Genomic DNA, 21,158 nt, shown 5'->3' on the forward strand with positions numbered 1-21,158 from the left:
CTGTACTTAATTCTGTGGGAGTTCTCATGTGACTGAGAACAGGTCGCAGGTTGGGAAGTCGGTGTTTCCAATGGGGTAATAAAACCAGTGGCTACAGTCTTGTGACTCCCATGTGATTTCACTTCAGTGACCAGGTCTCAGAGACCTCTTACACATCAATAGTTCATTATTTATTAATGGTGGGTTTTTCATAAACACCCTCTGAAACGCTGAATGCTGTCAAGATGCTGCTGGTGAATCAGGTGAAAAGCCTCTGAAGTACAGATCAAACTTCAGTGATCTAAGAGGGCAGATTTTTAAAACTGTGTTTTCTGACACTTGTGCATGTCATGCAGATTACATACTGGATACAAATTTCATCCTGTTCTTTTCAGTGTGCAATCAGTTTTATGCTGCGGTTCTTCAGTATTAGCACAAAGCAGTAACAAGTGAATTTCCAGCTCTGGAAAGAAACATTTGAAACATTAAGGGTGGGATGTGTAATTGCTTTAGTTAGTTTAAAACAAACATAAGGACCTTTGTATAGGCTGAAATGGACTAAGAGGTGGTAAAATGGATAATCAAGTAAATACTACAATACCTTCAGCAAGATACTATGATAGTTCTGCATGAAATAATGTAACGTTTCCATCACACCCCATGAAAAAGCTTCACCTGTTGCTCCTACCAAACGTGGTAAGACCAGTGGGATGAGTCCTGGATTCTTAGATGCAGTGAAGGCTGATTCAGCAGAGTTTGGTGCTTCCGGCTCTACCTTCATGGAGTCTCCTGGTTCCATACCCTTGCTGCAGGCCTTTCCCTGCCCTGTAACATCTTCTTGGAAGTATGTAGACATCACAACAAAGATGAAGGTTGTAGTTTTTATATCATCAAGTTTTTGTTTCCAGCTCTCTACAGATTAAGAAGAATCAGTTTCACATCTTGTTCTCAAGCATCTCTTAGCATCACTGATTACCAGTGAAGAAAGAAGGAGTTTGGGGGTTTTTTTTGTCTTTTAAATGAAAATCTGAGCTTCTGGTCCTCCCATACAGATTCTGGGGAATCTGTGCCCACTAAGGCCTGGGGCCCTGAGTTTTGATTTTTCTTGCCCTTGCATGGAAACAACTGACAGTATTTATTATTTTAGACACAACACTAATCACAGTGAGACAGGAGAGAACCTGTGTTAGTGCACAGTACTCCTCTCCAGCCACTGTCATTGCATTTTATCTCAATTCAGATCCTCCCCAGCAAACCAGCCCAATACTTGGTTGCCAGTAAGAATGCAAGGAGGAGATGCATCGGCACAAAGTAAATGCTAGAACAGGATTTTCAACAGACCAGGGGGAAGACGAACTTCTCCCAGGTTCCAACAGACTTTGAATTTAAGCTTGTTTTTAGCAACCTAAAGCATCAGCATTGCCAGAAAATTCACCTCTGAAAATATCAGCTGAAATTCACTATTTAGTTTCTCTAATATAGCACAGACCTGAGGCTCTCATCCTGCTCTTGGTCCCTTTGGCCCAAGAGATGCTTTGCTGGCTTCAGTGGGACAGCATATGACTGCAAATAAAGACGTTAGTAAGTGTGAGAACATAATCAAGATGGATGAAGATTAGAAACAGAACAAGAGTAAGGTGCAGCAATGAGTGGATAACTATTTAAAACAGCTCAGTGCTGGGAAGAGAGGGGAGAAACAAATTACCTTTGAAAATCTGGATCTGATGTTGAGAAACTCTGGCTCTGCATTTGCTCGCAAGTTGTCTGCTGTCCAGTTCTGCAAGCTGCTGGGACAGGAGGGATTTCTTGGTAGTTCTAAAGATCTTTATTAGAGTTGTCTGTTGCAGGATATCATCCATATACTAATTTTTGCAGCTTTGGGGGGAATGTTTTATGAGCTGGCAAACAGACGGTAGTGCTTCGGCAGCCTCCGTGTCACCACATTAGTTAAGCATCCTCTGTCAGCCCTGCGTTATGAATGGGTTTCTGTGTCACTGACACGGAAATGACCCAGAGCAGGGGGAGAGGAGACGTCAGCTGGTGGTCCAGGCAATGTCCCAGCACTCTCCCAGCTGTCAATAGCAGCATGGCAGCTGCTCAGAGATGAACAGCTGAAATGATAGGGGAGAATGTTCATAAGCTCTGCTAATGCTCCTTCTGACCCGTGAATGATTGTGCTTGTTTTCCCTGGCACATGCTGGGCTTACCCCTCTGTCCCAGAGCTGGAGGCAGAAAGTGACCTCTGTGCTGGATGATCCTTCTTGTGCAGGGAATGAAAAGGAAGTTCAAAGAACTGTTACAGGAGGGACTATCACACAGCTGGGGTGGGATTCATCTGACCATGAACATTTCTTCAGTGTAGACCTCTCCATCTGAGCTAGGTGCCCTCAGCTCCCTTTGCTGTCAGGATGAATTGTGTTCTGGTGTATCCGTTTCTTTCCCCAAAGTGCGACTAGATCAGTGTTGTAGAAAGGTGAAAGGCAGCAAATCCTGCTCTTAAATATTCATGGCTGAATTGATAATTTAGGCTTTATTTTTTGGTCCAGAAGTAGAAATAAGGATGATACTTACCTGGCATTTAACATCTGTAGACCTCAAAACATTATACAATGAAAAGAAAGATCATCAGTGTCCTAACGAGGCAATGGAGGTATAGAGAGTGTTGCCTGCATTTGTTTAGGAGAACTGGGTAGACCCTGGACTATCCCACATTTTTTAGTATGGATTAAGAACATAACTTTATTCATCCCACTGTTCAGGAAGGGTGCCTGACATCTAATCTGTCCTTTTGAAGGAAATGAGCCATCGATTGGCTTCCCTGCCCAAGGGGTATGGTCTGGGAACATATCCATTATTTTATAATCGTCATTTATAAGAAAGCAGAGTGCATCCGGAATCACATTAGGTAATCATTGTGTAGTTACATCTATCCTTTTCTTGAATGGCATCAATATGAGAGCTTGATCTGTACAATAAACTGTACAGAGTGGAAACCAGAGCTAAGACCGTTTTCCACTGGAGAAACTCCATTGTTTTCTGAGAAGTCACTCCTAGTTTGTTCCTGTCTGAGACAGAGGAATTGCATCCACATGTAATTGTGGTTTTAAGGGGTAATTTCAAAGGGCTGTAAGCCCTCTCTGTCTATCTTTTTATTAAGAATGATGTTTTTTGGAGATCTTCCAGTACTGAACACTCATGTAATTCAGTTATTGCTCCAAAAGTAATCCTGTTTATGATAATCATGGCAGGAGACCCAGGCTCTGCCTTCATGTGCACGCCCGTAACATCTGTGGTACTTGCTTGGATCAGTGGGCTGAATATGGTTTCATAGCTGTTGAATTTATAGCTTACAGATCATTTTCTAAGCATTAAAATTATTCTGAGGGATTTGATGGGAGAGCTGGTCTATTCCTTTACCCATGCAATTTATCACTGACACAATCAGGACACTGTACCCATTGTGGTGTGCTGGTGGGACATCACTTCACCTTGCCCCAATAAGAGCCTTTTTATTTTCACGAGTGATTTTCGGGGGAAGTCACTTGGCGACTAAGAAAAGCAGTTACTCTCGGACAAATTACAGGCTTGGGGGGAAACAGCTGGCCCTGCTGACAATCCGACAGACCATCTACTTTGAATTGCTCTGTGCCTTCTACATTGGTGTTTCTGGTTCTCTCCCTCCCCGCTGCGTTACCAGCGGTGGATGCACTGTCCTCAGCTACCCTGTGTCAGGCCCCATGCCCCATCTGTGCACAGCACGCCCTGTTTGGTATGTCACAGTGCGGTTTGTCCTCCTTGAGATGTCACAGAACAGAACATCCTGTGTGTGATGTCACAGCAGGTTCTGTTGTGGCCTCTCTACCTGTGACATCACTCAGGGCATTTTGAAGGCTGTGCCCAGCAGGGGCAGGGAAACTTCATTCTAAAAGAGATTCTGGCTCCACGCAGATCTCTCTGGCACAAGGATGCGTATGGGGAAGGCAGCAATGAGAAGACACACTCGTGTTAGCAGGGCTAGTGAAACACTTTGCAGTTTTCCACCAAAGTCCCCATGGGCATCTCTAAGCAGCTGTGGTGAGGTCATCTTCCAGACCATCTCACATTGCTGTGCTCCTTCACACTGTCTAGCAATAAAAATAGCTTCAGTTCTGCTTGGGGAAGGATTACCACATGGTGGACAACTGGGTGGCTGCCTTTAAAGGCCCCATTACGGACCCCAGCTGGCCCTAGGAAATGCAGGGAGGGAGGAATGCCAGTTCACATTGGACTGAACCGCATGCAGCATGATGGCATTAGATAGATAGACACTTGGTACTGCTGAAAGCTTATGCAGTGCCAGGTGGGAAGGGGACAAACGTGGCATAAAGGTTTAGGTTGCCTTCCTCTTGGACTGGCAAAGTCTGTACAGTGTCTTGAGGGGACTCAACAGATTCCTTATCCTTGGTGTTGCAACATAAAGAGCAAGAGATTGGGTTTAAACCTGAGGACTTGAGTATTCTGTCATGCCAATGGAACAGAGCTGGTCCTGTGGGCATTACATTGCTGGAAGTCAAAGAATCAAAATCAGACCTGTCTGAAAGTATCAGGCTTGGAGGCTGTGGTGACTTGCATGGCCGTAGATTGAGAGGAATGCTATTGAAATCAAATGAGAGAGCTGTGAACCTTCAAAAGGAGGTCATTGGCTTATAGTTTGCCATGCTGTGACCTTGCTAGCACAGCTGATAGCACAGCACGGTCAAATAGCTCTGGTTCTGTGCTCTCCTGCTACCCACTCACTGGACAAGAAGGACTGGGGTTCTTTAAAAGTGAATTTACAAATGTCTCTCAGTCTGTCATTTGGGTCATGCTGATCTGCTCTTGGATGATACATCTCTCATCTCCACCGTGTATAGGCGAATGTCTCAACATGCATTTTTCAAACACGCCCAGAACTGTTCTCTGCATCCATCTATACCATGAAACTGTCTTAGTCTCCAAAGCACTGTTAGGAATGGGCCCGGCCCATGCTAACTCCCAGTGCATAGCCAGGAGTTGCTGGGGGAGTGCAAGTTAATATAACCCAAAAGTATGCAAAGGCACATCAGTACTTTAACAGTAAAGGGACCCAAGTTTGAGTGTGTTGGAAACATTCCCTACCACAGTTTAACCTGCTGTTATGGACATTGCCTCTGTGTACACTAGGAATTTAACTCCTCGCCAAGGGAGATTTCTCCAGAGTGCTTCCACTAGTGCTCCTGTACGTGGTTTTGTGCAGTTGCAATGAGGAGAATTTGTGAGGCTTAACGCTATTACTGGCCACCAATTTCCGAAAGCTTTGCTAGCTTTTAGAGAACTTCGTGGACCTGAAAAGAAGTTGCACTAGCTAGGGCAAAGCAAAGCTCGAGCAGCTCCACAATGCTTCTGTTTGCCACACAATGTAATATCATGGGTATCGTTCGTAGATAAGGAAAGTAATGCGGAGAGGGAAAAGTCTGTACACGTAGATACTGTATTTGTGAGTAAAAAGGTTGTTCGAGAAAGCCAACTCCTAGAAAACCATTTTTATTCTCAGTTTGTGAGCCACCCTTGTTTGCCCTGGGCTGCATCAAACCCTCTCATCTAACACTTTTGCTTGGCATCTTTTGATTCCCTCAGTCGGTAGCTGTGTTAACAGAAGTACCTCTTTACCTTTTGGCAAGATTCTTAGTCATGATACTCCCGTTATGTAAAACATCTCATTTCTTCCTTTCCAGTGAGGATCGAGTCATTGAATATTACAAGAAACTAAATGGTCAGACAAGAGGTCAAGCAATTGTGAAGTAAGTGAAATGAGTGACTTCTTGTGACCTTTGTTTTGTCAGGAAATATTTATACTGGACTGTAAATACAGTGTATAACTATGTCTCCAATCTCATCTAATGCTTTATTTTTAATTATTTCTGTACTTATTTATTTATTTATTTAAGCATTTTTCCCAGATCATCCTCTCAGCTTCTCAGATGTTATTCTCTTATGTGTTGTTTTGCAGTTACATGAGCATTGTAGAATCCCTCCCAACATATGGAGTGCATTATTACGCAGTAAAGGTACGTGCTACAAAAAAGGTCATTTATTGAATTAAACTGTTGTTGGAGAGGAGGGAGAGAGGTACAAATAACCATCCTGCTTTCGGAATACAATACACTGCTACTAAAGTCTTGTTTCACTTCCTGTGATAGGATAAACTTATTTCAACTGTGTAGTGAATGTTTGGTAAGTACAGCTCCAAAGAGGAAAATCCTGTTGTTGGAGATAAAACTTTTGAAGTCCTATTGTGCTGGAGATGTTCAGCCCGCAAGCAGCGGTGAGCTCTGGTGATGCCAGTGAACCAGCACCAAAGGGACAAGCCAGCCACGTCGCTGGCAGACTTGATGCTTTGCTCCTTTTCGTAGTTCCAGGAGGTCATACTTTTCCCAGCTGGCAGATCCATGAGCAACTAACTAGGGCCAGCCATAACCTGCAGATTGCAGCTCCCTTCACTTGAGATATACGTAGATGGATACAGATATAGCATGTCTTTTTAGTGCCAAATCATTGTCCCACACTCTAGACATAACACATCCCCCTCCCCAAACAGCTCTCCATTTATAACTATGTGGGTTTCATTCAGGTATTCATGAAATCCCTCATTTCTTTTGTCTAATGATTTATCTTCCAGTCTCATATTATTACTTCCCCGTCTGACCAGCTGTGTAGGGTTGTTATTTTTTTTAAGTAGAGAAATCAATAAACAAATAAAGCAAGCTAGATTCACACTCCCCAGAGCATATTCCCTCATTTATCACCCCTGAAGTTTTGATGCGTTTCATCATTATCTCTCTGCATAGATCATATGGTTTTTCATACATCTGTAATGTCTTGCACACATGGGTACCATAAAACCACAAATATACCTGACAGTACCTGTCTTGGGCAGATGCATTTCTAGTCTACTCCTGCTAATGTGCATGGCATTTTGTGAAAAGCATTAGCCTCACCTTTTGCCAGAGGGCAGGATCCCTCCAGCACCCTTTGCATCCAGATCTCTTGGATTACCCTACACCAAAAAAGATCCGGTGGACTGGGCTGGGTGTTCAAGCCTGCAAATACTTGAGAGCTATTCCAGTGAACTCCTCAGGATCAATAAGTACCAGTGAGCAGCAATGAGGCCGCAAATATTGCACGTAATAGGTTTTGCTTCTGCCTGATGTGGGGGTTTTGGTTTTGCTGCGTTTTACCCTGCCATTCTCTATCACATTAACAGAACAGATGTAATTTCATTGAGGACTCCAGTTCAGTAAATTGCAAAGAGGCTGGTATCAGATATCAGCCATTACTCCATAAGGCCATTTTATTGCACACTCAGACACAAAGCAGTTGGGTCCGAGCCTGTCAGACCTTATCACTTGGTAGCTCTCAGATCCCATTACTGCTGCATTTTCAAGATTAATGCTAAAATCCCTCCACATAATTCAAGTCAGCTGGGTGATTCGCTTTCCTTCCTCTCCACTCTCTGAGAGTTCAGACTGAATAATTTTCAGGGAAGAAAAGGAGGATGCACCACTGCACAAGGGACCCATGTCAAGCCTCCCCGCCTCCCCCGGCGGCATTTTGAGTAACTTGACCACAGGTGATGCATTTTAAATGGTTTTATATGTTATAGCTAAAAGTGAAACAGGTCTCTCCTAAAACACCATGTGGCTTTGTGACTTCAGGGAATTTAGCAGGGGTAAATTTAACAGCACCCATGACATGCAAAGATAATTGCTTAGAAAAAAATCTTCACCTTGAATAACAACTTTGGGAATCTCCAGCATTTCCCCATCCTATTCAACATAACTCCCTCTCTTTTTTCTTCCAGGACAAGCAGGGAATTCCTTGGTGGTTAGGACTTAGCTACAAGGGGATTTTTCAGTATGACTACCATGACAAAGTGAAACCAAGAAAGGTGAGTGTTTACTTTTCTATCAAGGTCTGGGCTTGCCACACATGTTATAGCTTGATTTGAGGGTGTGATATATGCCAAACACTGGCATTGATTCCTGTGATTTTGAAGGCTGTTGTTCTCCCAAACTTGTATGAATGTCTGCAAAGAATTCGTGGACGAAAGGAGCTCTTAATTTATTAAGTGTTGTGATAGGTGGGGCGGGGGAGGGGAAATAAGCATTACTTAATCTTGCAATTTACGCTCCTTTTTTGCGCGGCTCATAAGACATGAATGAGAACTGAAGGACTGATCCTCTCAGGTGCTGGAGACCCCATCCCCACTGGCTATGACAGGATTGAGCGTGCTCAGCCAACTCTTGATTGTGTATTGTCAAGCCATAAATGATCCAAGAGACAGAGAGAAAAAGGGACAGGAAAGACAAAAAGAAAAAATTGCATGGTTTTACAAGGAGCAGCATTACATTTGCTAAGAAACAATTTTACTAACTGAAGAGTAAAGCTAACAGGAGAAGACGACTTTCATCACATGCCTAAAAAAAAAAGCCATTAAAAAGTTTTCGCCCAGTATCTGTTTTCTTTAGGAGCTTTACTTTGAAACAGTTCACAAATCAAGGCAGGGTGTGCATAGATCTAATCACTAGACCTTGGTCAGTGATGATTAGCCATACTGGTCTCTTTATTACTATTTTTAGTGAGGTTTTTAGTGTATCTGAAAATCGGGATTTGTCTCAGTCCTTCCAAATTGCCTTTGAGAAATCCAGCTAAGGAACGTCCTGTTCATTTGGAGTGAGGGAGTAGCAAGGTTCTGATTCCCTGAGCTCATTCTACTAGGCGGACCCATGTGTTCTGATTTTCCTACTTAGGATGCCATCTAATAGAAAAATGCTCGTGTCTGAGCACATGCCCTGCAGGTGGGCACGCACAGTCTGTTAGCAACAGTATTTGTACCGCAAGCCCATGGAGATACCAGGAGGTGAGGTTTCAGGCTTGCTTGCAGGCTGCAGAACTGGATAATTTGGAGCAACTAGGCAGCTCTTCTATGGATGCAAATGCCTCCACACTGAATTCATGTACTGCATTTCTCATTTGCCTTTGTGCCAAGGTCCTCCCTCCCTTTCTTTCACCTCCTCTGATCCCATCCAAGTTGGACATTATCTGGTGCTCACAGATAGCATTTTCTATTAAAATAAACTAGAATCAAGGTTTTGGTATAAAACAGAACTGCTAAGGAGGCAGCAGGAGATAATAGGTGCATTGATTAGTCTTTTATTCACTGAAGGCTATTAATGGGGCTGTTTATTCATTGAAGAAAAGGATGAGGGGAGCAAGGGAGTTTCCACAGAGCATCTGTGCTCTAAAGACGTATCTATTTGGGATCAATCATTACCTGCAGGGCAAGCCATACTCACACATGATAGTTTAAAACATGCCTAGGCTAGGTGTTTGCACCCACATATCTCCTTTAGTGCCAACCCCCCAGGGCAGACATGTCCTTAAAACATGCCTTCAGAAATCGGTCTTAGTGACAGAAACATTTATTTGGAAGAAAACAGCACCCTGCCATGACCGGGACTCAGCTATTCGCAAGCTATAGCAATTTTTATCAACCCTGGTGGGATGTGAGTGTTGGTGGAGAGCATCAGAGGAAAGAAAAAAAGAGGTCAGGTACTCTGGCTGCATGAGAGGAGACAACTGTTTCCACCAGAAGAGTCAAGCCTCCTTTCTTAGCTTCTCTACTTTCTCGTCTTCTCAGCCGCTGAGGGTGATCTTGTCTGTAGCATTAGTTTTAGACCTTGATAACATCTTGGTCAGCCTCTCTGTGTCCCCACTAACCTACCTCCAGCCCTCCCTAGAATCAGGGACTGTAGGCATATCCTACCCTTTTTCTGCGAGTGTAATCCTAAAAAAATAAGGTGCCAGTTTTCTCTTTATTGGGAATTACTTTTTTTTTTCTCTCCGCACATTATGTACAAAATCCAGGAGACCCAAAACAATGCTGCTGCCTTATGTACCAACCACTGAGGACTTCTGTGGCTTAGCAGAAGTGGTCATAAATCTGGGAGGGAAGGCTGAGTGGGAAGGGAGAGCAGGAATTTCCGGGCTAGAATTTGTCCATTGCCACAATCCAGAGACCACAGCAGTGAAAAGACAGCCTAGATGAGCATTTCTCTGTACATGATGCTTGCAAGCCCCGTCTGTTGTCAGGGCTATTCCAGAATGCACAGCGTAAATCAGGGACAGGACTTCGATAGGGTGGCTGAGGCTTCATTATTTCTCCATCGTATGCTTTTACCCTCTGTAGAGCAAGTAAAAAGACTTCTTATCCTACACAGGTGGTAAAACCCCTCTGGCAAGTGCAGCTCAACTCCCTCAATGAGGTGCAATGTTTAATCCTCTGCTAATTAGATTGTAAAATTGCACTTGATAACCCTGGTATCTGGGAGCTTACCGTGGTATCTGATTCATTTCACTATACCAGCATGGGCCGGTTCAAGTCTTTGCTGTGCAAAGGGGAGGGGTAAACCTTAGTGAACTTTCTGCAAGGTAAAATTAGAGGGGGAGGGGGAAAGAGATTATGTCTTTTCTGATCTCTATTATTTTGTTCCTGCACATTGACAATGCCAGAAACAAATTGAAAAATTACAATGGAAAAATAAATCTCCCTGGAAAAAACACAAGCAGAAAATTGTAGCAAGAAACCAGCTGAAACCAAGACATTTATATTAAATGCATATAAAAACCTTGCTTGTCTTATAAGGGAGATTGTAATGTTTTCCTATTATGTCATCCTAGATAGATTTCCATGCTTATTGTGTTTGCAAGTAAAACTGTAACCCACACTAAGCAGCTGAGCCTATCTCAGGCGATCCCATTAGCAGTCAGTCAAAACCACGTTTTTATTAAATTGCTGTAGTAAATCGGCCATGTGTCTCTAGAAAACTAACTAGGTTTGTCAGCAAGTTGGATGAGTCTGGAGAGGAGAACTGAGGCTGACGCAAGGCCAGAACTTGATCTTGCTTGCGCTATTCTCACTCAGGCATAAGTCCTCCAGTGTTACTGGGGATGCAGCTGAGATGGGTATCTGGCACCTAGTCGGAGGTGGTTCAGATGGGAATGCAGGGCTATTAAACTGGAATGCAGCTTGCAATGGACTGCAGAGCCTAATGTGACTCTGTGCTTCTATTTTTATGTTCCCTCTTGCCTATGCTTGAATTCTGTGGAAGCCCTGAAGCTACCCAAAGCCATCGCTTTGAGGCTTATCGTTCTCCTTCCTGTTTTTCTCCTGTATGTTCAGGGGCTAGCTCACAGACTCAGCAAGCCCTGCCAAAGGCTTCCTCTTGAATGTTGCCTGATTGAACTCGGATTTAGTCGGTATCAGTTATGATCTGATAGTGTTCATTCTTAGGTATTAAATAAATGCAAAAGTTTCGGTATACTTCACTAAATCCATCACTGCAGCTGAACAAGAAGAAGGGAGTATCAAGTGTCGAAAGATAGCTGCTGTCCTGCTAACCATATGCTGAGGCCTTCTGAAAGTTTAGTAGTGGCTTGCAGTCATTTTTGTAGCAGCAGTGCACAGCATCCAGGAGGGGCAGAATCCATCTCCCTCTAAGTTAGTTATGGCTTAGCTTCTACAAACCCTTCCTTGTGAAGAGAAAAGGCCCTTCACGGCTCAGTGTGCCTTGAAAAAGCACATCAAAAAGGAGCCGCTGGGCTCTACCCATCTTGGGTCAGCACCATCAAATATTCATGATAAACCAAAGCAAATTCTTTGGAGCCAGGTCTTCAGATAGGATGTGCCGGCACCACTCTCCCACAAGTCGCTAAGGCTGTAGTGACGAAAACCATCGTTTTCAGAGAAGGGTCATTAGGGTCCTTTTTTGCTTACATTGCAGGGCAATTGGAAAGGAAGAGCAAGGCACTGCAGCCCCCCTGTGTGCCTGTATTGTCTGTGAGTGGTGGTTGTTCATTTTAACCAGCAGGTAGGGATGTAACTCCACTCCATCCCAAGAGACCTGGAGGTGAAGTGGAAGCGGCATAGCCTGGAGCTGTGAGACCGGCATGCTGAAGCAGTTGTAGTAGCACTAGGCATGTCTGTTGTTTTAGTGAGATATTCCCACTGATTTAAGAGCCCAAAGGCATCTTTCAGTGCACACAGCTTAACAGTTAGTAAACAATTAACTCCAAGCTGAAGAGTGAATGATTAACAAAGTCAGCCAAAGGACTTCCATATGGCCAATAAACAGAGAAATGGTTTAACTTACCACCAAAAATAAAATGACCTTAAAGGAGAGTCTGGTAGCGTTTGGTTCCTTTGCAAGAAATACCACTATATAGTGTTATCCCCTTTTCTTCCACAGAAGGCTAGTGGCAACGAAAACTTAAGGTGAGCCTTTTTTCTCAGACTCATAAACATTATTAGAGTTTGCATTCTCTGGTTTACTGAAGAGAACCCAAGGGGAATAAAGACTTTTGGAAACAAGATAAAATGTGAGGCATCCCAAAGTTCAGCTGTGAATGCAGCTTGACAAAGATTTTCCCTGTGACAGCCAAACATCAGTTTCTGCCATTTCTTCCCAGTGTTATCCTTTCTCCGAGATGAAATGAAGCATGCTATGAAAATATTCTGTCCCCTGCCATAAGGTCTCCACAACGCTCTATGGATTCTCATTACAGCAGAATTTAATTTGTAGTTTTGTTGTGAATCCAAAGCAATGGTAATGGATTGACTTCCCATTTAAACATGCAAAAACAAGAGCTGAGTTGGATCCATCCTACCAAGCAATACAAAGCACAAAAAAAATCAGTAGCTTTAAGTGTCTGATCAGAGAGAAATCACCTGCTTGTCGACAGCATGAGCAAAGTAATCTGCACATTAATTGTGTCCAGAAAGATTGCTGTGTGATGTCACTTGGCCTTTTCTAAACAGCAAGAGATAGAGTGAACTTTCCCAATTCCAGAGGCAAAATGAGATATTTACACAGGAGGAGCAATAGCCTAATTAAGAGCTGCTTTATTGCAGAACAAATAGAGATCCTCTCTGCTTTAGGGCATAGTGAAGCATTGTCAAGTCAGTAATTGCATTGATGGAGTGGTTAAACTTGTGCTTCCTGTGGTGAAGGAATGACAGACCAGTAACTTAAAAAAACATAAAATAGGGATTGATGTGAAATGTACAGAAACTAGTGAACGATGGGGAGGAGGAAGCTGACAAATTGGTCTCTATCCTGACTGATCATAGAACATTGGGACAGTCAAAAAGGCAAAAGAAACATGAAATTCAAATCAGTTACAGGGAGCCCAATTCACTTTGCATAACTCCTTGCCACATGATACAATAGAGGTCAAGAGCTTAGAAGGGCTGAAGACAGGACTAAAAGTGTGACCCTCCATTCAGAGTTTTAACATGGAATTGGTTGGTTTTGAACAGGATTTTGGGAAGGGTTATAAACCCTCATGTTCAAGGAGGGTGTTTGATTTGGCAGCAAGTTGGTTTCTCTTGTCAGAGGTACAGAGCATGCGTAACGCTCCTCTCACTGGCATGCCACTGAGCCACAGGGTGTATTCAGAAAGGGACAGCCTTGCTCTAGAGCATCCAGAATCAATGGGGGTCAGAGGCAACGTATTGAACTTGTCCCTAATTGGGCTCTTCTTGGAACGGCATCATTTCCTAAGACCTTTGCAAACATCTTTGCATTGCAGACAGGGATAAAAGATTTCAAATTTACAAATGATACAAGAGGAGCAGAAAACATTTCCAGGAAATATTGGTTTAAAAGCTAGTGGAGTCTCAGTGGCATTGCTGTGATAAATTATTCACTGTGATTAGTTGACTGTTAAGGACTACCTGCTGACTCCTTCTGCTCAGCACTTTTATTTCTCTTCCCGTTGCTGATCCTTCATGCTTTTTGGATTATGGACTTGGCTGTAAACTGAACCAGTCTTCAGGTCATGGCGGGTTCAACTCATTTTATAGTGCAGTAATTCAGTCTTGGTTTAGTGTTTGGAAATGCGGAGCACTGGAGGAGGGAGACATATATAAAGTGAGGTTCCTTACCATGCCGTTTCTTCTCATAGAGAGAGGTTGCTCACCCCATTTTGTTCCACATCAAAATGTAAGACACAGACCTGCGACTGTTGAAGAGCAGCCATAGTTTAAGACCTTCCCCTGCTGAAATGTCTTGTTCCATCCTTGTTAGACAGGAGACTGTGTTCTCACTAGCACCTTTTTTGCTCCTGCTGGCCCTCGATTTGGGATATCTACCATCCAGCAGCAAGCTCTTCCCCTTTCAGCACCCACTACTCCATGCCTTACCACTGCATTTCACTGTGCCAAAAAGCTGCCAAGAGCACTGGGAGATGAATAAATCAGATCAGAGCACATTGGGCTGGAAAGCAGGATTTTGTCCCTGACACTGAGGATATCCACAGGATTTGGCCGGACATGCCACTAGGCTGTCATTCAGTGAACATTTCTTTTGGCAGCAGTACCACCTGAAGTGGCCTTCACCACCCTCCTCCCCCATCGCAATCCTGCCACCACCGCTCATTTCCTCCCCTGGGCCCCTTCCTCAGTCACACTGGTGTAATTGTGTGGCTGGGAAGGAAACTGCTCCAGAGAAGGGATCAGAGCTCAGCATAATCCAGCCAAAAAAGCAGTCGCTTTTAACCTCGGTCAGTTCCCAATCCCATTCAGCATCTGGCCCACAATCAGTATCCCACAGGAGCTGGGTATGGGTGCAGGCTGTATAAATCACGGCAGCCAGGGAAAGAAACTGCCATCAACCTACACAATAACTTTATGGAGCGAGACAAGGACTCCATAGCTCAGAACAAGATGGAAGGAATTTGCCTGCATGGAATTTGCCGTGGTTGAACCAGGATGAATTAACAGTTAGATGTAGGTCATCACCACCACTTTTTCTCATATAAGCTGGTAAAAGTTGGCTTCAGTGTCTCTCCCAAACAGGGCTGATCTCAGACCACTAAGCAGATTGTCTAGGCAAAGCAACTGTTTAAAATCATAGAATAGTCATGCTCTGTTTCCATTATCAAGGTAAATAAGTAGTTCGATCAACTGTAATGCTTGTAAACGCTAATACATAGTCTAAGGCACTGCTGTTTTATAAGGAAACCAGCACTATTTTGGTGGTTTAGTGTGTGTGTACTGTGGTGATACCGTCAGGCATACAGTCCCCAGGGTTTTCTGTAAGCATTTACATTCACAAAGGCTACAGCATGACGTCCCATCCCCTGATCCAGCCAAGTCAAGCCCATGGCTACTATTAAATATAGGAGTAGTCCCATCAAAGTAAAACTCCCTTGCTCTAAGTGCTTTGTCGTATTCAGGTCTTAAAGAGTAATTCTCTATAAAAGCAGCAGCCAAGTCTTAAATGATTCTGCAGCACACAGCAGGAACTTCAACAAGATGCAAGGACAAATCACTCCGACAGCACAAAGTGAAATAAATTGGACCTCAACGCCCTGGAGTTAGGGTGGAGATCTGGAGAGAGACTGAAACCTCCTCGAGCACTTGTGCTTGGCTCTGAAGTGGTAGCAGGCTCCCCGCATGCCCCACCCTTCTCAAATGCTGTCTCTTAGCTCATCAGGACTCACTACTCCAAAGGCCTGGGCATTTTTATCACCAGATGGAGCCAGGCAGGGGCCCAGTTCTTCAGTGGCTACAAACATGAGGCATCTTTAAGTCAGTGGCCTGGGCAGGAGACTCAGAAGGTCAGGCATTGCAGCCCATTGCCATGGACATGGGATTGCTGCTGTTGTGGCACCCCATATGCAGATACCCTGCATCACAGGAGTGGTTTTAGTCACACAACCTAATATGTATGTGCATCGTCATAGCATGACTGGTGTGGGATGGGATGACAGTTCCCGTATTTTGGTTCCAAGATAGATGTACTTTAGTCATGCCACTAGTGAAGACAAAAGGATCCTTAGGGAAGAGAGTAGCAGGGATGGTTTGTGGGTGGCATAAATCATTCTAGGGTGCCACAGACGATTCATAGCCTATAGGCTGGGCATCCTTTATCTAATACATAGTATATTATGTCAGAAAGAAGAGATCTTCAATGCAGAAAAATCTAGTCACTTTGATTTACTTGCAGAGGATAAAAGGAAGAAAATTCGACTTACAAGAATCAGGAAAAGTGCTCTGTAGGTCTATTGATTTAGACACACCCAGCATGGTGACAGCAATGCAGTATCTAACAGCATCTACCAGATATATGTGTACGGCGAAGGTGGATTTGGTTGTATATAAAGTCAAAGCCTGATCTCCCAGTCTGTATACAGTTATAGCCACAAATATCAAGTTGCATTAGTAGACAAATAATGCTTTGTCCAAAGAGCGGCTCTTCCCTTTGTGATCTGATGCTTTGCTGTCTCTCTGAGCCAATAAAGCACTTTGAAATTTAATAGGGAATTGTCTCTCCATAATGGAAATTAATGCAGAGTGGTGATTATATAGATCTAGAAACAATTTCTGTTTGGTCAAGCCAGAAATGTTTGCCGGGTTGGTGTGGTCCCATGAGAACAGCACATGGCAAAAGGGATCTCAAATTGGACCAGAAATTGTTTGTCTGTTTGGCAAAAAAAGAGTCCTGAAGCCTGAGGGGAAGAAGTAATTAGACAGTGAGCTGGGATTGCTGACAGACCACTGAAAGTCCCACTTAGCCAAGTCACTCTCTCATTCCATGGGGGAAGGGAGGACGGCAAGCCTCTGGGAAGATCATTGGTGGGGATGTTTCCCACATCAAATCACACAGGAAACCTTTTAATTTTTTGGGTTTGGAAGTGAAAGAAAAAGAAAATACTCCAAACTAATAGAAATACAGGAATGAATGGAAGTGTGGCAGGATGGAGGGCTAAGTTACAGTGCAGCAGCATCCCCATCTCATGACCTGGGGGCACCCTCAGCAATGGGTCACGCTAATTCACAGGTGACGGCCCACGGAAATCTCTTGGTAAATCTGCCCCTAAAACAAGAGTCTGTTTGTTTGAGCTGAGATGGTGCTGTTCTGCCTGGACCAAATCCTTCCTCATTCACTCTAACTAGTTTGACAGAGGTATGATTGATGGAAGCAGGGTTGGCTTGAGGCAGAACACAAATCCATGCCCGGAAACCATGGCCCCACTGAAATCACTGGGACAAAACTGCCATTGACTTCACTGGAGCTGTGATTTTCATAGAGTTTAAGGCCAAAAAGGAACCGCTCATAACCTCCACCCTGACCTCCTGCATAACTCGGCCCCTAGAATTTTGCTTGCTGGTTTGTTCAGTGGAGGGAATTACATTTCCAAGGAGGAATTTTTTGGTTATGTTTGTTTTGTCTTTAAACTGCAAAACAAAAGACTTGGGAGTTTGGAGATGCGCTCATGCAAGTTCTGTGAAAATACTGCCATTGTTTAGTTCCATTGTTTAGTACCAGTTTTAGTATCAGGATCTCATCCAGTGTTGGCTCTTGCCCATCGCGTAGGCGAGGGAAGGGGTTGCATTTGGGCAGTTTGAAATGTGCCACATTATTTCCCTGCCTTTCCTAGAAGCCTTTCAGAGCATCCAGTCCGGGTGGTAGCGTATGCATTTGGAGGGATGATTGTTCCTTCTGCATAGTATGATTTAACAAGCCATTAATCATCTAAAAAGCTGCAAGCCTTGAAGGACTGGGAGACGCCATATAGGTCAATAAGTCCAACAGCAATTACAGTTGGTCACTTATTAGATGCTTAGAATCAAAGAAAAATACAGGTCAAAAAAGACTCTGGAGGTCTCTAGCTCAACCTCCTGCTCAAAGTTGGGCCAACTTCAAAGTTCGATCAGGTTACTCACGGACCTAGTGTTTGACCAGCTTCACTGATTGTTTTGGTTTGGGGGTTTTTTATATATATCTAGTCAGAATTGCCCTTGCTGCAATCCTGCAACCTGTGTCCATTGCCTCTTATACTTTCACGGGGCACCTCTGAGAAAAGTCTGTTTCCATCTCCTTTGTAAATCCCCTTTAGGTCACCAAAGAGAGCAGACAAACAGCAGGCAGATTCTCTGTAGAATTCTGCAAATGGTTTGATTCTGAACAGCCACGAAGCGTGATATCTGAAACCCCTGAGAGTAAAAGTATTGCTGAGTAACGCCATTCTGCCTGTGCCCCATCTCAGGTGCTTCAGGTGAAGACATGCACACAGAAAAGGGAAAGAAAATGAGACACCAAATACCTGGGCATTTATATCTGGTTCTTAATAGACCCAATGCAAAACAGTTCACATTGTCCTCATGGGGTTATCCAGCCACAATGCAGTGCCCAGTTCAGTGCCAACTCCAGCTCTTCTGGGCACAGCAGGCAGAATACGGTATCAGGGACCCAAGCCCAGAAAAGAGAAGCTTGAGAATTATTCCAAAAAGTACTATTCAGGAACGTTTCTCTAGGTACTGTAATCCAGAAAGCTCTGTGCACCAACCACCAGTGCTGCTGCCCTTCAGCAACCTCCTCTGTCCTGTCCCTGAGCTCTGTCCTGTCCCTGGGTGACACAGGAGCCAGCAACAGACTTGTGGCTACCAGGGGTTCCCAAACATATGGCATGGTCCCTCCACTGGATACTCAGGCAAGGCTTCCTGAGCACAAAGAGACAGAGCCTGGCCCAATGCCTAGGACAGATGAACTCAGCTCCCCGCGCCTCAGCGAAGTCCAGGTCACCCAGGACATGAGCAACCAAGCCAGAAACACTTCCCCATGTTTCATTCACAAAACACCCTCCCTTCTTTATCAGGAGCCTCTGGCATTTTTCAAATGCTCTGATGCTGACCCTACCTCCTGCTGTGTGCAAACTCCACGGCATCGGCCTCCCGGTCAATAAAAATGGTAAAAACCTTCTTCAGACTCACATGGCTGAGGCGGATGCAGATCCCTGGGCCTCCTCTCCTCCAGGCTCTGCTTAATTAGGGAGCAGCCAGCAAACCACAAGTGTGCTCACAAAAGAAGCTTGCGTCTGAAGGGCTTTGACTGCAGCTCTTTGTAACTAGTCACAAACATCTGGTGCCTGGCAAGCTTGCCTGCCTCTTGGAAGGGATTTCCAGTGAGAAAATTCCTGTAGCTTGCACCTGAATTCTCCGCAGCGCACCGTGCAGCAGTCGGATCTCTCCCCTGGCTCCTCTTCTAAGCTGCCAGCTTTGCAGAAAAGCCATTTCTGGCACTGGCTTCCCCACCGTGGCCTCCCCGCCCACCCCAATGCATTTTAAACAGGACACACGGTCCGATAGGGAACAATTATTCCCTTGAATGTTTAGGGGTTGATAAGCAGTCTCGCAAATTCAAGTGATAGTGTTGGTTCCAGTTTTATTGGCACGATGAAACGGAGCCCATGGTGGGGACGGTCCCCCCAGAGAAGTAGGGCATTAAGGGTAATTGTTTCCTCCTCTTTTAGTCGCCCTTTCTCTTTTACGTGCACGTGTGAGCGTGCAGCTGTGCTCAAACGCCTGTCTCGGGGAGACTTCCTTAAGTATCTACTGAAGATTAAATGATCTCATGTGCAGCCTGTAATGATGGCCACTACCAAAAATTGTTCCCATCTGAAAGCTGCCCAGTGCTGCATGATCCGAAACGGGCTGCTGACCTCAGAAGAGATCGCAGCGGACAAACCACCACATCACAGAAACTCACCCCACCGCAAGCACCACTAATTGTCCCCTTGTCTGCGGGCTCTGAGCGAGGCAGCTACTAAAGGGCAGGGGAACTGTGCTCTCGGCTTGTATTACTGAGTGACTTTCTCCTAAGCCTCATTTACAGCATGTTTGGGGAGATGCTGTCCCCAAACCTCACTGCTATGAGGTACCTTTTGTCCAGCAAAAGTCACCGTGCCCCTAATACAACTCCAGAAAAAAACAATACGAATTGTCCCACCCACTAGGGCACGCATTGGATTTGGCCCTGCAAGTCAACCAAACAATCATGAGCCAAATAACCCAAAACTAGACCCAGTCTTGGTGCAGGAAGAGGCAAACCTGCCAGGAGCATGGACGCTTTGACTCAAACTAGCCCCAAAAGCAGCACGCATCTGTTGTCACTGCATTTCTGCAAGACTCTGTTGAAATTACGACCAGCTCCCTGCTGTGGCTCGTATTCCCCAGTGAAGGTTGCAAGCATCAGCACGGTAAAAGGATCTTGATGGGTAAAAATTATGCTTCCATTTAAGAAGACACACTAATGGCACCCTGTGCATCTGCCACTGAATTAACAACATCATTTTGAAACCATACATAAGCTGGGCAACTGGTGAAGGGAACAGCTTGCTTACATTAGGAGGTCTGGCTGAAGGGAGACCTTAGGCTTTGTTTCTCCTGAGGGGTTGTGATCAGCTAACGGGAAAGCGGATACTTTCTTATGGGTATTCACATTTTTGCAGATTGGATTCCTTATGTATAGGAAGGGTGAGACCTCTCAGATCAATGTGGGCAAAAGGAGTGGGAGACTGCAGAATAATATTTGGGGAGCAAAGGGAGTGCAGTTAGAGCAATGGTAAAATGCACATGTACGTTCTGGAGAGCAGGGCTATGGAAAAAGACACAAACTCAGGTTGTGGGGTCACTTTCACCCCCTGCCTCCCAAGAATTTGGATTTGCCTCCTTCCGCACCCTGCCAAGAAAAACAAAGAAGCTAAATACTAAAATGCAGCCATCTGGGGAGTGGCTCCGGTGTCCAAAACGTAGGTGTCTAATGCCGTTTTAGGCACTGCTGGGCATCCAAGACATTTCCGTGGGGCTGGCAGATATGGCACCGGACCTACGGCAGGCTCCCTCCCTCCTGGGGCAGCAGCTGGGGGCCAGGCAGGGAACCCTGGGGCATGGAAAATTGCACTCGACGCCTACGTTTGGGTATCTGAACAGCTCCCCCAGAGCCCTGTGTGTTTGGACAGTTGGAGTTAATCATCGAAGGGAAACGGAGCTGCAGTTAACGAACTGAGCGCTGTGAGGTTGGGTAGCAGAGAAATGGGAAAGGATCGGAGCACAGGGGACAGTCCAGCAGAGTCCGAGGGATGAGGATGGGGAGGAGAGCTGCCAAGGAGAGCAGCTGCCAACAGCTCGGAAAAGGGTTTCAAATTCCTTCTGCGCCACGCTGAAGCTTAGTCATAAATGACAGCGGGGGACCCAGGGACAGAGGGATATTTTCTGAAGGGTGTGATCTGCTGGCTTTTTAGACTCCTATGTGTTCCACATGTCTGAGCGCCTCCCA

The 21,158-nt window shown here is 44.8% G+C and overlaps 1 protein-coding gene across 7 annotated transcripts in view; it reads left to right on the forward strand.

Annotated features, from left to right (window-relative positions):
• Window positions 1-21,158, forward strand: part of FRMD4A (FERM domain containing 4A) — a 390,969-nt gene that overhangs the window by 325,292 nt on the left and 44,519 nt on the right. For all 7 annotated transcript variants that reach the window (XR_010069575.1, XM_063323590.1, XM_063323591.1 and 4 more), the window contains 3 exons: window positions 5,712-5,777; window positions 5,987-6,044; window positions 7,838-7,924. Coding sequence is in view for 6 of the 7 variants with exons in the window: in XM_063323590.1 (XP_063179660.1) it covers window positions 5,712-5,777; window positions 5,987-6,044; window positions 7,838-7,924 (211 nt within the window). In the remaining variant the exon portion in view is untranslated. The remainder of the gene's footprint in view (window positions 1-5,711; window positions 5,778-5,986; window positions 6,045-7,837; window positions 7,925-21,158) is intronic.

The sequence above is a fragment of the Chroicocephalus ridibundus genome, chromosome 1 (genome assembly GCF_963924245.1).
Source record: "Chroicocephalus ridibundus chromosome 1, bChrRid1.1, whole genome shotgun sequence".
NCBI lineage: Eukaryota > Metazoa > Chordata > Aves > Charadriiformes > Laridae > Chroicocephalus > Chroicocephalus ridibundus.